Consider the following 16,102-nt stretch of genomic DNA (forward strand, 5'->3'; position numbering starts at 1 on the left):
CTATTGAAGTTTGTTTTTGCAAAGACCTTCCTGTCCTGCCCTGACATACATCATCAGCACAATCTCCCTACTTTCTGGCAGTGAGCCTTCCTTTACTTATTGTTGTTGCTGCTTCCATTTTGTGCCAGCAGTGGTTTCCAGCCACAATGTCAGACAATTAATTTGTTTATTCTGCAAGCCGTGACTTCCAAAGTGTGATAGACAGTGCAGACATCCTGGAAAAGGGCTGTGCAACTGGGAATAAGCTCATTTGAGCTTCCTTTTAGATAGCTGCTTTAGTAGTTTTCATTACTTGTGGGGTCTCCTGTTCTGGCTGCAGCCATTTTGCAGTGTGTTTTGTCTGTATGGTATCACTGAACAGCATATGTTGGGCTGTAGATCTTTTGTAAGCCTTTCTATGCAACTCCAGTTGCAGGTTTGCATGTTACCTAGGCCTCTCAGAGTAAATATTCATGGTTAACAACTAAAAATTGCATGTCTCTGTCCTGGCTTGACTGTGGAGCCTGCCAGGATTTGGTGAGGCAAGGGTTTTTTGTTCCCTGACTGCTGCCACTAGTTGTTAAAAATACTGCAATCTACATTTAGTTCATGCATGTACCTGGGCAATTCCCTGGTCACAGAACAAAGCAGTTTTGTGCAGATCCCATCACTGAGAGATACCTTAAATGTCTGTTGATGCTCCAGAGAAAGCAGGAATGGGAGCTTTACCTTCTCTAAATATATTTTACAGGGTTAGCAAGGACAGAGGGTAACTTAAATTATTAAAACAGAGAGATTGAAAAGAAGCCATACATCACAAATATTTCTTTTGTAAAAAGTGCACATATTTGCCCAGCCCCTATTTCAGAAAAAAGCTAAGTGCAGAGGTCTCAGGTGTGTGGTGGGCTGGATTTTCTTTTCAGCTGCTACTGGTATTTATCTTTCCTCTCAGAGCTCAGTCAGAGTTTATAAATGACTGATAAACTGTACCATGGAAAAGTCCTTCCTATTCATTTGGTTTTTTTTAAGATAAAATAGCAATATGCTTCACTCAGAAGGTTATTTTGCAAATTTACCAAAGAATGGCCTCTAAATCTGCAGGAGTCATAGCTGGCTGCCTGTATTTGCCTGTATTTGGGGGTAATCAAAGCTGAACCAGATGAACTGAACAGGCTGTTCAAACAGATTGAGCTTGCAATGGCCCTTCTCTGCTGATTACCCTGTCCCTGGCTTGCAGTGCAAGTTTTCAGCTTGCAAGCCCACTATGCCTGCAAATAAGACTTGGCATGCCCTGTGCTGGCAAAATATTTTTAAGATGTTGTGATCAAATGATCCATCTCTTCATGCATGTGCATAACTTGAGCTCTAAATCATCTGCCCTGCCAAAATCAACTGGACAGAGAAGGAGAGGGAGGTGTATAGATTCCCTATCAAATATGTGAGGGTAGCAGTTCATGCTAACAAATCCATAAAACTTCATAAGTTAAGTGTTTAAACTTTGTCTTGAAGGGTCATCCTTAATGAGATCCTTTGTATTCAGATAGCCAGTGGCATAACAGCATTCAAAATATTACTGAAATAGTTAATATTCTCTGTGTGCACTCTGTTCTTTACTGAGCTCCCAAGGTTTGACTCATTCACAGGCAACTGCTGCAAAAGTAAGTGATGAATGGGATGAGGTGGTTTCTTCAGTGTTGAGTTGAGGTTGGATTGATTAAATAGATTATTTACTTCTATGCAATGGACCTAGGAAACCAGGTTTGTTTGCTGCTTAATACATATGGTTTCACATATCACTCTCTGCTTTCAGTGCAGCAGGTAAGATATCAACACAATTAAAAGTGAAAAATAATCTGTCTGCTCTGCCACTGGTGGATGCTCAGGGAACACACGCTGATACAATAGATTTCTGAATAATTTATACTCAGCATTTTTTCCTTGCACTCGGTAAATGAGGATGCCTAATGTGGCATGGTCAGAGTGATACTCTATCTGTCATCCATTAAGATAACAAGATTGGTGGGCCTGGGAGGAACGTGGCATGATACACAGAAAAGATGAGATTAAAAATTGAAGTGTTGGTCTAAAATGTTTTCTGTAAAGGATGCTGATAAAAGCAGCTCAGAAAACCAGAATTAATTCAAAAGTGCGATTTCCACAAGCTTTGTCTTTTCTAAAATAAAAACACAAGATACGTGTTCCTTTCAAAAGTTATGGATAAAAGGAATATCGGAGTAAATCACTGTTCCTGATAGGCCTTCAGTAGCTTCCGCTCCTTTAAATTTAACTACTTTGTAGGTGCTATCAAAAACAATTATGTATGACAGTAATGCTTTATGTCTCACAGAATGGGATTTTTTTTTATACTCATAAGGCTTTTTAAATTACAAAGAAAAAATCATTTGTGATTGTTTTTGGCACTGGAGTGTCTCATCTCTCATCACAGGGTGTTAATTTGGACGGGATGCTAAAATATTTGCATAAAAAATGGCTCATGTAAATATTCAGCCAAACAGATTCATTTTGAGGTGACCGAATTATCATTGCTAGTATATTGTTTCCCAAGAGCCAGTAGGCACTAGAAGTTGATTAATTTATAAGCAGTGGTGGTTTTCAGTCTCTGAAGTTTCTGATAACTTATTAACATCAGGTCACGTTTGGATTTTCTTGGTTTTAGAAGAAACTGCTGTGGTTGTGAGATCAGATGGGAATCATTTGACAGAAAGCACTTGGAGGAAAACTTAGGCTTGCTTCTAACTTCAGTATTTTTATTGAAAAAGCCACAGTTATTATACCTGTGCTATTTGGAGCCCAGCCTTGAAAGGGTATAATTGTGCTTTTCAGTTTAACTGGGCAGCAAGCACCTGCTCTGCCATCTCTGTGTCCTGCACAGTTTTCTTTCTCTGCAGAGCTGCAGTCGGGGTCCAAACCCTGCAGAGGGAAAGACAGGACACTCTGTTTTTTCAGCCCAGATTCAGGAAGTATCTCTGAGCATGGCCCTGCTTTCAGTGCCATCCATAACTTGTGGCTGCACCACACCAGGCTTCTGGGTGGGTGAGGAAACTGAGCTCCAGTGCTGAGCAAATGGTGCTCCTCATCCACCAGTGCCTGAGTTCCTGTCCCAGCTTGGTTTGGGGTGCAAAGATAATTATAATCTTAGGGCCTGTCCCAAGGAAAATGTAAAAATTAAATATTTTTGATGATGTATAGCTGATCTTTTAAAATTAGTTTGTCACAAATGTTACAAGGAATGGTATCCCAATGCTGACTTTGAGAAGAATACTGGTGAGTGGGCACTAATACATTGTTGAGAATAATGTTCTTAGCTTTGACCAGGACCACATTACACCTTTTTTTCACTTGAATATTTTGTGTAAACAAGTTCATTTTTATTTAGGTTCCATGATTAAGTGCGGGAAGAAAATCAGATACAGGTCTTAAAAAGTAATTTGTCAAACAGCAGTCAAAGCTTCCACAGTTAGTATCCTTCTCTATGTCTTTCACTCTGTGGAGGACATTGCCTGGGGAGGTTAGGCTGATGAGGAAACTGTCTTCATTTTGACCTGGAGATCTGCCTTTTCCAAATTTGTTCTTCTTAAGCCTTTTTTATTAGTAATGAGTTCATGAATGCTTTATACTTGCTGTCTGCAGATGGATCACATTTTTCAGCTTCACTGTGTGGTCAAGTTTGTCTGGTAAGGACTTCGGCAGCCTCCTCTGCTTTCCTTCCTGATGGGCTGTAATTAAACCCTGGTTATAAGGATGCACACCCTGCAGCTATATATCAGAGCAACTGATCAGTAGATGCCATCAGCCACTGGTTATATTTTGGTAGAGTACAGATGCATTTGAGAAGACTGTCTCTTCTTTTCCCAGTATTGGGTGACTTGTTCATTTGGGCCATTTTGTTTCTTGCCCTGTCAGGCTGGTGGTAGGAGAGTAATGCCATTGGTGGCTGTGGATGTTAAATCACCTGCAGCAGCCCTGGATTAGGCTGGGTGGCTGCCATAGAAGTTAGCAGTTTTGGCTTACCCTGTGTCTTTCCAGCTAGAAAATGATGGCCAAATAAGCTATAGAGAGACAGCACAGCTCACATTTTCTGCCTGTTGAATTAAACCAAAATAGATGCCATAGGTGCCTCACTGTTGCTAGCCATATCAGCAATTACCCCAGACCCAGGCATCACAGGGGAATATCAAAGCAAGAAAGGAGTGAATATTGCCATAAATTTTCTTTTTGGCAAGTAAACAAATGTACATACAATTGCCATACTTGCCATTGCAACAATTGAAGCAGTGTTAGTGATCAGAAGTGTAGAATATGAAATAGCAGTGTTTATTAATAACTTGAAAGGTTTTAATTATCCAAACAAATAGCTTTAAATTCTTCTTCTGGGTCCAGTAGCTTAAGGAAAAGATGTGGAGAGTTTTTATTTACCACTTTGATGGTAGTAATAAATATCTCCTAAATCAGAGGAGCTAACCTCAGGATGAGGCTTGCCTGTGCAAGAACTGCAGAAAACTTTCGCCAGGGGTTACGTGATTAAGGAGGCATTTTTCAGTTCTGAGTGAATCTGAGGTATTTTCATAACATTAGCACCTATAGCACGTTGGTTGTGCAAGGAATTTATGACCAGCCCTTGCTGCCTGTCCTACCACTCCCTGATCATATAGCCAGAAAGTCTCTCAGTCAGCTCTGAAGTTTTGTCTCTTGAAGAGAGTTTTGTCTCTTGAGCTGCACACGTGTCTTGGTGAGCACCTTGAGGAGAGCCAGTTTTATAGCTTCCCATGACTGCATCTTTAGACTAATGCATTGTGGGCACAGAGCTATCGTCTGCGGCATCAAGTTTACAGCTTCCCTGTAGGGTATAAACATGTGGCTGGTTGAAGAGTTTTAACCTCTCAAGCCCTCCAACAAATATTAAATTGCTAACTATTCTTCCATAATGTTGTGATGTTGACTGAAATTTGACCCTGGTGCTTGCTGAAACCATTTTCAAAATCTGAGTGAGAAGGTTAAATAGTGCTGTCAAATTTCCAAATGTCTGTTGCAGAAATATTTTTCCTGAATATCTGTGGGTTGAGCTCTAAAATGCTTAAAGTAATCCTCTTTTTTTTTTTCTTCATTATTACATGATATTATCTAAAGCTTAGGGTTTAGTGAAATTAACTTGGGCTTTGCCTTTTTTCTGTGCCACCTAACCTTACCATTTATGGCTATTTTTCTGTTTTTCACTTGTTGAAGGAGGATTTCAGTTAAATGGTGTTCCTTAAGTACAAACCAGACCTCTAGGTTTCTTTAATTTCTGTTCAAGATCACTGTAATTACTTGATTATTTTCACAGCTGTATCTGAGTAAGAAAAAAGTGCTGTAATTGGCAACTTTTACAAGTTCACAACTCAATAACCTGATACTGGAACTCCTTCACCTGCAGAAGCCTCATTAATTGCTGTAGGAGTTTCATCAGTTAAGAGACCTGGGTTTCAGATTATTTCTCTTTTGAGGTGCAGTCTTCAAACTAGAGAGTCTCTGCAGTAACAAAAATAGATGGGACCTTCAGGCTGAGTAAGTCTGTTTGTTATTGGATGAGTGTCTGACTTCCAAGTGGATCTGTTAGGAAGGCTGTTGTTTACCCAATTCATTACTTACATTCATAAGCTCAAACAATTTTTAGTTGAGCTTTTTTTGTAAAATCCAGAACTTAATTTCCTGAATGCTCTTACTAGTTCTAGCTTTGTTTATTTTGGCCTTAGGTTGCATCAGATAATTAGTTTTTATTTAGGAGATGAGTCTTATGTTGCAACAAACAGTACTAAATTATAGTAAGACTGAGTCTTTAAAGATGCCATATTCCAGCCATAACTTTGAATTAGTTTCGTTACTTTAAAGCAACATGCCTGTCTCAATGGTTTATGGAAAGCTCAGAAGCTTACTTGATTTTCTTTTTTTCTTGATTCCAGGGCTTTTTCCGCAGGAGTATCCAAAAGAACATGGTTTACACATGTCACAGAGATAAAAACTGTGTTATCAATAAAGTTACCAGAAATCGCTGCCAGTACTGCAGACTACAGAAGTGCTTTGAAGTGGGAATGTCCAAAGAATGTAAGTTGTCTCAGAAACAATTTATTGTTTGTCATATCCTACATGTATGTGGCAGTCAGTCCTAAGGGGAAAAAAAATGATTATGCAATTATGTGATTGAAGCCAATATCTGCATTTGTATGGAGGAAAAGGAGTATGAATTTGTTACACAACTTTAGACCTGTATTTACAGACTTCTGAGTCCTTAACACTGCAGCCTAAAAGCTGTGTGTTCTTACTGCCTGGACCCACTCTGAAAGTTGAAATGAGCTGGCAAATGCTCTTCTCTAAACCTGCAAAGCCAGTAAATCTGACTATGCAAGGCACACCAAAACCCCACAGGATTTTCCTCTCCCTCCGTTCTTTTGTAGAAATCTCTGGTTTGCCCTTTAAATTAACATTTTAAAATATTTATGTAGAAATATGTGATACTCTCTTTTTCCAGTTTATTGATATCCCCATCAAGACTGAAAATATAGCTAAAAATGCCTTTTTCAGATCCCATGGGGTAATGCTTCTGAAACTTTCTCATTTTTGACTGGATTGATTGCAGTAGCAAAAAAGTCTCTGGTGTAGTGATCTGTTTGATTGTTGAGGGTTTTTACCTCTATCAGCGATGTTCCTGGTGTCAGTAGGTCAATACCAGTAATAACCTCTACAGAAATTTGCAGTGTGTGCATAAGAGAGGAGGGAAAATTGCCCAACCAGTTCTTAACTTTAATTCACCCACAAGAGTTTCTTGGAGAGAGTATAAGATCACAGAAAAAGAAAAATTGATGATGATGAGGCATTTATGTCTGAACTGTGATTTAAACTGGTTCTCATCTTCAGCATTTTACATCTCTGAATTGTGTGGGGCATCCCAGTAGTTCCCTTTTCTGTACCTGGTCAGGAGCTGGAGGTCCTACAGTTGCATTTGTCCCTCCTCACTGTATGCCATTTCTCTCTCTCACCCTCTCCTCTCAGAGAAAGAGTGCTGAGAGGTGGAGAAAGAACCAGGTACATCCTTTGGACCATTGTGCTGTGTTTCCAGCTCCTTTTCATGGAAATGTGAAATTCTGGGTATTGGAAAGTTTCAGGCTACTAAGGGAGGAGGTCTTAGGATTTCCATGAATTCACTGTCTGTGTTGGGTGTTCTTGTGTGCCTGAAGTGCACTTATCTGTACTTAGGTATAGATCTGTTGGAGTGGAGACTATGATGGGAGTAAAGGAGAAGGTAGGCTAAAATGCAAAGATATGAAATTGAATGAGGAGGATTTTATTGATAGCTCTTTCACTGCATATTAAGTGCACATGAAGCTGCTTTTTTTTTTTTTTTTATAAAAACAGTATGATGTAGTTTGGAAGAGAAGAAAAAGCACTTTTCTCATCTGAGGGTCTTGAGTTCCTAAGGACTTTATTGCTGACGTGAAATAGTAATCTTATTAAATGCTGTAACGTCACATCGGAGTAGGTTTTGGAAGTATCAGCAGTATTTCCAACATGTTAACCAAAGTTACTTTGGATAAATTAGAAAGACTTACATCACCTTTTAGGTGATGGATTGTTTTTTCCCATAGGGTAGCTGGAGCTTTGCCAGCAGGAATTAAGGTTTTGCTCTGCCTGTTTTCTGGGGTAAACTAAGTGAAATTGCCCTTTGGCAGTTGCCTTTATCTCAAAATTGTACAGGCACTGAAAAGGGGATAACAGGTTGGAGGGGGAACAGAGGATCCTGGAGAAAAGTGAGGGATGTCCTCTGGCTGCATTTCTGTAGAAGGCATTTGCAAGGGAACAGAGAAATTATTTTAAATGTCATCAGTTTGAATGCAGTGTGTCTTGTCTTCTGGGTTTAAGAACTAAGTCTGAAGTGATTCTGTGTTATCCCTTCATAAACAGGAGCTTTTCATCTCTTAAGAGATTTGAGAAACTATTTTCTTATCTGACCTTCTTTCATACATATCTCTAGATTTTAACTCCATTTCTTTAGAAGTTTATGTAAACAAAGGCACATCTGTCATTCGGCTTTTTCTTACCAGATAGAGGTTTTTCTTTTTCCCCCAGTGCATTATTCACATTTTATTTTTTTGTCTTCTTACAGTTCTGTTATCTTGTAATGTGAAAGCCATGAACAAAGGACAGAAAAAAGTATCAGAGAAATCTCACAGGGAAACAAGCCTACAATGCTCAAAGCAGTCCCAGTTGGGGAAAGTAATCATGATGGCACCTGCAAATAGAAACCCCAAGGTCTGTTCCCAGGAGCTAAGGAGGAGTAGATACTGGTTTTCAGTATACAGAGTAATCTGTGCTTAAAAGCTGCAGTCCTGTGTTTATTTGTTCTGTCTTTAAAGGGCATGCAAAAGTACCTGCATATGCAGCTCCCTTTGAGCTTAATGAGTGTTCCTCACAAACATCAGAGGAGAGATGGGAACTGGGTGCATAGCCAGTGTGATACGTAGAGGTTTAAGAATGGGGGTACAGTGTTTGAAAGAGAAGAGATACTGAGCATTTCTTGTATGCCTTTATCTTGTTTCAGAGAATGAAGTGAGATGATAAAGGAATGCAGCAAATTTGCATTTCTCTATAGGTTGTTTTGTTCCTGTAGGAGGAAAAAAGCTATCTTCAACCCCATTTTACTCCCCAGATCTGATCAAGAGGTCAATAACTACACTACCTCCAGGGCAGGACTGGAGCTATTTGCCTTGTGATAATATCTGCAAGACTTGCTGAAACTGGATCCCACTAGTGTAGGGACCATCTTTCATTGTGTAGTCCCTGTTGCAAAAAGTTTGTGCTCCAGATAGGCAAGACAAAGAGTGTGAGGGGAAACGACTTAGTGATGACTGCCTTATCATCCTACAACAGGACAAAACACAGCTTGAAATAAAACCCTGCTGTCTTTAATCAGATACCCTTCCTTCAGAAACTCCAGAGCTTTGTCACTGAAACCTGAGCTGCAGCTCCCGGTTCAGGGCCTGGAGCCAGTCCCTCCACCAGCACAGCATCAGGTTTGGGCGTTGTTATATGGCTGTCCCACCTCAGCTCCTGGAGGAGTGCTTAGGGCAGTGTGGGTGCAGCTGAGGCTCTGGACCCCACTCCAAACCTCTTCTGTCCTTCGTAACCTCCCAGTCTGTTTGGTGTTCTGAATCACCACATCGAGACAAACGGTGATCATGCAGGATTCTTTTCTTGCTGCTGCTGGAGTGAGAAGGCTACACAGGCTGACAGTGGCTCATTATGTGATGGAGAGCCTTAGGAAACTAACCTTTGCCCTTCTATTACGTGATCTCAAGGCTGCTGTTGAAGCCCCATCCTCGGTGTGACCCCAGGTGCCCGCCAGCAGCTCGCTGGGTGCTCAGGAGCTGCCCAGGGGTCACACTCGGCGCTGCCTCCCGCAATTAGGGGAGCACGCAGGAAGCTGGGCAAAACTCACCCACAAGAATGGACTCTTTCAAGCAGGATGCTGCAGCAGTCACTTTGTAAGGTGAAGCCTGCTCATAAAGAGAGCCTAAACTGGATTTTTTTGTAGGGTATAAGGGGGAAGAAAATGGAGCTCCTTTCTGCCGCGACTGCCCAGCTTAGCCCAGCAGCACTTCCACTTCCATCCTTTTTCATAAACTGTGTGGGCTGCAGGGACTGTCACTGTATTTGATGATCTTTGGGGTCCCCTCAGACACAACGCAGCCCACGTACTAGGGTGTGATGCAGAGAAGCCCTCTCTATACTGGCATAAATCTTGTCTGCAGTGAGCTCTAATAGAGTGAAATTATGTTTGTAAAGGCTCAGAATTGTTCCAGATTACTTCAGTGCACTGAAGCAATGTTCAGATTTGCAAATCTGCTTACAATTAACCTCTCTGGAGGAAGGGAGGGAATGCAGGGGAATTATCATGAAGAGGAGAGAATCTGGTTTCTGTGCTCGGTATTTGTTGGGGATTTTTTTAACTTGCCCAGAAATGTCTGTTACTCTTTGTCACAGACTTGAGTCTTATAATATTTGAATGTTCATGCTTCTTGGAACATGTGATTACATTCTGCTACTGAACAATAGAGTGAATGGATTTACTTATTTTTGTTCTAGTTGAAATTGGCAAGCAGGAAACATCAACTTGAGGAACTGTCATGTTTGTATTTTTTATTTCTCTTTAATTTTTTCATTTTTCAGTCTCTTTAATGAAGCATGATTCCATCCACAGTGAGTGGCTAAGTGGAGGGCTAGTCTGCATAGTTGCATTTGGGAAGTTCATGCAGATTTCACTGATGTCATTTTAAAGTAAACTAATTAGAATGCATGCAATCTTTATTTAGATGTTAGTCAGAACTGAACTGAGGTTGTTTTATTCTTTTTAGCCAGCAGGAAGCACTGGATTTAGGAATTGTTTCTGCTTTGCTACAGGCTAGATTTTTAACTGGATGCCTAAATACCACAGTGGCTGGGGGCTTTTTCAAAAATTCCAGAGTAGTTGCCTTGACTGTTAACTTGCTTTCTCGAGAGGCAGGAACTAAATATCAGAGTAGAAATCACAAACCCCTGAATTCTGTTCTGGGACTAATTCCTCTCTCTAAACCATACAAGCTGATTATTCTGTCTTTCCTGTCTTGAGAGATGAAAATTACGTCTTTTCACAGGGCCTGGGAGACCTTGTATTGTGAGTGCTTTGAAAGTAGAAAGATGTAAACTGTGAAAATACCAATTAAATTAAGAATTGGAAAATATAGTTAGTGGGGAAGCTATGCCCAAACCTTAGAGATCACATATTTTTAATTTTGCTTTTTAAGGACAGATTGTTTTGAAGATTTTTTTCAGTTGCTAATCAGATAGGAAATCTTTTGTTTGGGTTGAAAATTTGGGAACTTTTAAAAGTTAATGCCAAACTCTCAATGTCACTAATGGGGAGATTGTTTTAAGATGACAGCAAAGCTAATGGGGAAGGGTCTTCCCTGCAATAAAAACCACAGTGCTCTAGTGTCAGCCTGTGCTCTGCCAGTGATAATGCACACTTTGTTATGCTGGGTGGCTGCAAATGATCTACATACAATTAAAATTCTCTTGTAGAGAACTGTGGTCTACTTGTTGTGCATTGTTTCCCATGGTTAAATAAACATCTCTTGCTTTTTTTATCTTCAAAAAAGGCGTAGTTTTTTTGTCTTCAAAGAAGCAGATCTGCTTTCCTTTCTCCTTTTGGGGTCTGCTTCTTCTGTGTTTTAGCCTTTACCCCTGATTTTGCATAGCTTTCACTTGCCAGTTTTAATGTTTAAAGGAGCAACTTAGATTGAATGTTATTATCCATAATTTACTCTATGTTCTGTGAAGATGGTTATGTAATAGCAGTAATTGCATCAACTCACCTAATGAGCTTTCCCTCCAGTGCCATGTACAGCAGATTAATAGCCCATGAATTCATTTGCAGCTCGTTGTGTTTCAGAAAAGTATTTCAGGCAGCAATTAATAAACTGCTAAAGAAAATAACATAAAAAATGATTTTTTTATTATGTTAACTCTCCAGCTGAACAATTTATTGGCACCTTTCATGATGCGGCTAAGTAAATTCTCTCCTAATTCCTCAAGCGGAGTGTGATTAGTGAACCCTGCTCAGCTCAAGACTGTCTGGTAATTAGTCTGATCTTTATATCCTAAAATGTTAGGGAAAGGTAAGAATAGCGTCCTAATGTTCTCTTTTTCTTCTATTCCTTGCCTTTCAGGCATTATGCAAATAGCTGTAACTTTAAACTGCAGCATGCTAGTGCGGCAATTTTTTTTTCCCCCTTACTTGCATAGAAACCCCATAATTGTGTAAGCTAAGAATTGAAGACCTCAGCCAATAAACAACCCCTGGCACTGTTTCTGTGCTGCTCGTTGTGGGCTGCAGTGTCCCATACCTCCCAAGTGGTGGGACACAGCCCGGAGCAGGGACCTGAGAAAGGTCACGGGGTGCTGCTGCCCTGAGGAAGGTAAACCAGGGGTCAAATGCCACTGGAGAGGGAGATGCCAGGAGAAAGGCATGAAGAGGGGAGAGAAAACAGGGAACGTCTTGTGTTTTGCAGTGTAAAAGGGGATGAGTTGATTGAACCCAACAGGAGAAGAGCAGCAGTGAAATGCCAGGGCTGCAACCACCTTTGCCAGGAAAGTGTCTGGGGAAAGGGGAAGAAACTGCTGCGTGTGGCCAAACTTGCCAGGCTGCTCTAGAATTACCATTTCCTTGCGTTTTCTTTTGGTTGGTGCTAGTCTTTGGGGATTTTTTAAATTAAATATCAAGTTTTTCACGTTTTACATAATTTCTTTTTCAAAAGAAACAGTTATCTTCCTGCCACTACCATCCCTACTCTCCCAGTCCAAAAGAAGCGCTTGGCTTGTCTTCAGAAGTAGTAAAATATATATTTTAAAATATTTTCCCTCATTTTAGGCTCTTGAGGACTGAGTAAGCATAAAGGGAATTCCTTCAATAAGCTCATACAGAGATTGATTACATGTCCTCAGCTGGAAGTTACATTAAGACTTATTCACTAAGGTATAGCTACCGTTGTGAACTTTTCAACGCTCTCTGCTGTCTCTATGACAACACAGATCCTGGCAGAAGTTACCAGGGCTCGTGTGCTCTCTGCAGCCTTTGTCTGCATCCATCAATCCTAGTCCTTGACGACTGTAAATGTGTGCCTTTCTTATGTTTTTTGCTTAACAAGGTGTTTTATTAAATTTGTGACACTTCTAAAGTTATTACACTAATCATTTGTACTGCCACACACAACCATGCTCTAAAAGAGATGTGCTTTAGGAAAGGACTTTCTGAAAGGCTCTCAATCATGTCGTGTGGAAGATACTCAGCTGAGTGGCACAGAGTCCTTGCACAAGTAACTTTTCTTTCATTACAGGTGAAACTTAAGGTAACTAGAGCCTGGGAAAAGCATAATGCACACACAGTCTAATTTCTGCTTAGATCTGCAGCACACTCCAGAAAAGTGCTCGCTACTACTCTGTGCTCTAGCAAAGTCCACAGACCTTGCTGAAGCCATTCTGATTTTAAAGGTGCCCATAGAGAGTCTGTTGGTGCTTGCAGCTCAGGTTTCTGTGGCAGTCCTGGCATGTGTCACCTTCTGAGGAAGTCCTTCTCTGGACATGGGGCTTTTTCTTGAGAACAGTTGGCATTGACACGGGTCTTAGTTTTCATTTTACACTTTTGGGGTGGTTTAGGATTCATCAGACATTTTCCATCAGTTTCCCAGACATTTTGGGCAGGTATCTCTTACAAAATCTCTTCTCAACATAGATTTTGTTCTTTTTCTAGCATTTTTCTGTTATTTCTCATCCCCTGCTTTGGTTCATAGCATTATTCCAAATTGTACATGTAAAGACACTGGCTCTATGCATTTGTGTTGCCGTTGCAGGTTGCCTTTGCCTCTTCTTCAGTTCAGTATCCCAGCTGCTTTCGTGGCAAGAAAAACCCTGGTTATCCTTTCTGCCTTGTCCTGTGCCGTGCAATGCTGCTGTCAGAGCAGATGGGAAACCCTGAGGTAGCCAGTCCCTTCCCAGTCCTTGCTCTCCTAAGAATGATGCTGAGGCCACATTTGCTTTGTCATGCGGACATAACTGCTGAGACCCCAATCCCATGACCTCAAAAGCTTTGTTTCAGAGCTTCCATTCTTCCTTTATGCACTCAGTTCACTGCTTCCTATTCCTCATTCGGATCATTTTGTTGTTTGGGGACGCGGGGCATCTTTGCATCTCTCTTTCTAATTGCCATTGTGCTATGTGGCTTGTGCTTTCTATTGGCCCTTGTGGTTTCTCTGGTATCTTTTTTCTCCCTTTGAACGCTCCTTTTTTTCCCCCAAATTTTTTTTTTATTTTGGGATGTTGAATCTGAAGGATGGAGAAATGTCAATGAGATAAATATCAGTCTGGGAACGAGCAAATTGCCAGTGTTCTGGGCCTTGAAGCTAAACATGGCTTATTTGGTTGTCAGGCCAACCTGAAAATGTTATCTGCAGTAGCCAAGGTTCATGAGAAATGCAGTAAATTGTTCCCAAGAGTTCTGGGAAGTCTGAACTGCAGCAACCCAAATGTTCCTGAAAGACTCTCTATCAAAGGAGAGGCTTATTTGGTCCTTCTCCTCAGAAGAAACAAATGGGAGAGTGTGTATCTCTTCCTGCTGGTTTATATCTGCAAACTTTTGTTCTCCTGGTGATCGCTTTACTGGAGACAGTCTTGCACGGGGTGGGTGCCTCTGCAAAGGGCCAAGAAGCAGAGCTTCCCCTGGCCTCTCTGCGGAGAGCAGCTCCCGTGCTGATGGTGTGGAAGATGGAAAGCAGGCACTCAGAAACCCGTAAGCACTCAAAGACGCTTTAGGAAGATCTCTCCATAAGCAGACAAGGCCATGGATTTCCCTCTGCTGCTGTCAGGCTCTCGCTTTCATCTGCTGGATGAATTGTTAGAGCAGAGGGAGTTTTCCACTGCCGTGCCTGCGATAAGCCGACTGACACGTTGCAGCTCCTCCTGCTGCGATGCTGGCCCTAGGACTGGGCTCTAAAAATAGCCTTGATTTGTTTTTAGTTTGACTTTGTATCACATGCTCGTTTTAAAATACATCGGAACAGTTAATTTCCAGTTCTACAGCGCTCATGTGGAAAGTGTAAAGGATTTTTTAAAGTAGATGGTGTACAAGGAGTAGAAATAGCACCCTTTCTATCCAAACTTAAATAACACTCAGCTGCCAATTCTATAAAAGGAAAAAGAGAGATCATAAGGCGTTAGAATTTTTAATGTCCTCTAGCCCAAAATGAACAGAAATGGTTTTGCCCCATCTTATTTTACTCCAGTATTTGTTTGCATGCTTGCCTGTTTCTGAAAACTCTTAAATGTTTAAATCTAGGTCTCATGAAAAGTCTGTCAATCAGACAACAGCTCTGAAACTTGACTTCTACAAGTTGTAGCTTAAAGCCCTACAGGCGGTGCCTGTGGCTGATCGGCATTTAATGAGCTGTGGGATCGTTTCTCAGTGCCATGCATCCATAACCAGTTGCTTGTTGTTGATATAAACAGATTTGGTAAGTAAATGTGAGGAAATTGTCTGACTTTGGAGACATTTACCTGAATTTCAGAGTTAAAGCTAAGTGGAATTCTTCCTTTCCCCTGGCAAAAAGTGCAACAGAAAGCAAACATGCTTTTAGTTGGATTACAGGCATGGTTAGTCATCTGACAGACAGTTTTAATGGAGTCAGAAAGACATGCTGGGGAAACATGCTGACCTACTTTTCTTTCTTTCTTTTTCCTCAAACTTCAAAGCAAGTAAAATGTTAATTTTAAAACTCTCCATAAAGTTAGACTTTGGTGTAGGAGCTCATTTTATAATTTAATTTATTTACACTTCTGTTTAGGGTATGATAGATTGTTTTGGTAACTGAATTTCATCAGGTTGCTTTTGTTAGGAAATTGGGTTACATCTGAGAAATCCATGTTCTTCCCCCTTTGCAGGACAAAGCAATCATCTTCAAGTTAATGAATGATTTAAGTCCAATCCTCTGAGGGAGGACTTTACAAACCATTGACAATAATAGACTAACAAAGCATATTACATTTTTATAATTTTCAATGCGTTACATTTTAAAGCATTTGCTTTAAAGCATTTGCTTTAAGTCCTTAAACTTGGGGGAAGAAGGAATACTGGCAGATAGTGTTGTGCATTTTCACTTTTTTTTTTTTTCCTATGTTAAGGAGGTGGATGCTCCACCTAAGTATTTTCTTGGAGGCAGAACTTGATGTGTTTGAAAACTGGGAAACTCTTTACTGTAAAACTTGAGAGCTTGGGGGGAAAAAGCCTTAAATTAAATAGGAAAACTTAGCAGTGAAAATGGATTAAAACATTGCAGAGAGACTACAATATTAAAACATTGAATGATACTGGGTGATAAAGTGTTTTAGAAACACTTTCAGCAGCAGGCACACACACAGTTTGTCAGATGGCTGAGGGGTGCCAGGTCCCTGGCAGAGAGCTGAGCTCCGTTCGCTTTGCAGGTGGTTTTGGTGAAGATGTCACTGCACGGTTGAAGGAGCAGGAGAGGACATCATTCCTTGA

General features: G+C 40.7%; 1 protein-coding gene across 5 annotated transcripts in view; it reads left to right on the forward strand.

Annotated features, from left to right (window-relative positions):
* Window positions 1–16,102, forward strand: part of RARB (retinoic acid receptor beta) — a 191,364-nt gene that overhangs the window by 139,817 nt on the left and 35,445 nt on the right. For all 5 annotated transcript variants that reach the window (XM_058816269.1, XM_058816298.1, XM_058816275.1 and 2 more), the window contains one exon: window positions 5,940–6,081. In XM_058816269.1, coding sequence (XP_058672252.1) covers window positions 5,940–6,081 — 142 coding nt within the window. The remainder of the gene's footprint in view (window positions 1–5,939; window positions 6,082–16,102) is intronic.

The sequence above is a fragment of the Ammospiza caudacuta genome, chromosome 1 (genome assembly GCF_027887145.1).
Source record: "Ammospiza caudacuta isolate bAmmCau1 chromosome 1, bAmmCau1.pri, whole genome shotgun sequence".
Classification (NCBI taxonomy): Eukaryota; Metazoa; Chordata; class Aves; order Passeriformes; family Passerellidae; genus Ammospiza; species Ammospiza caudacuta.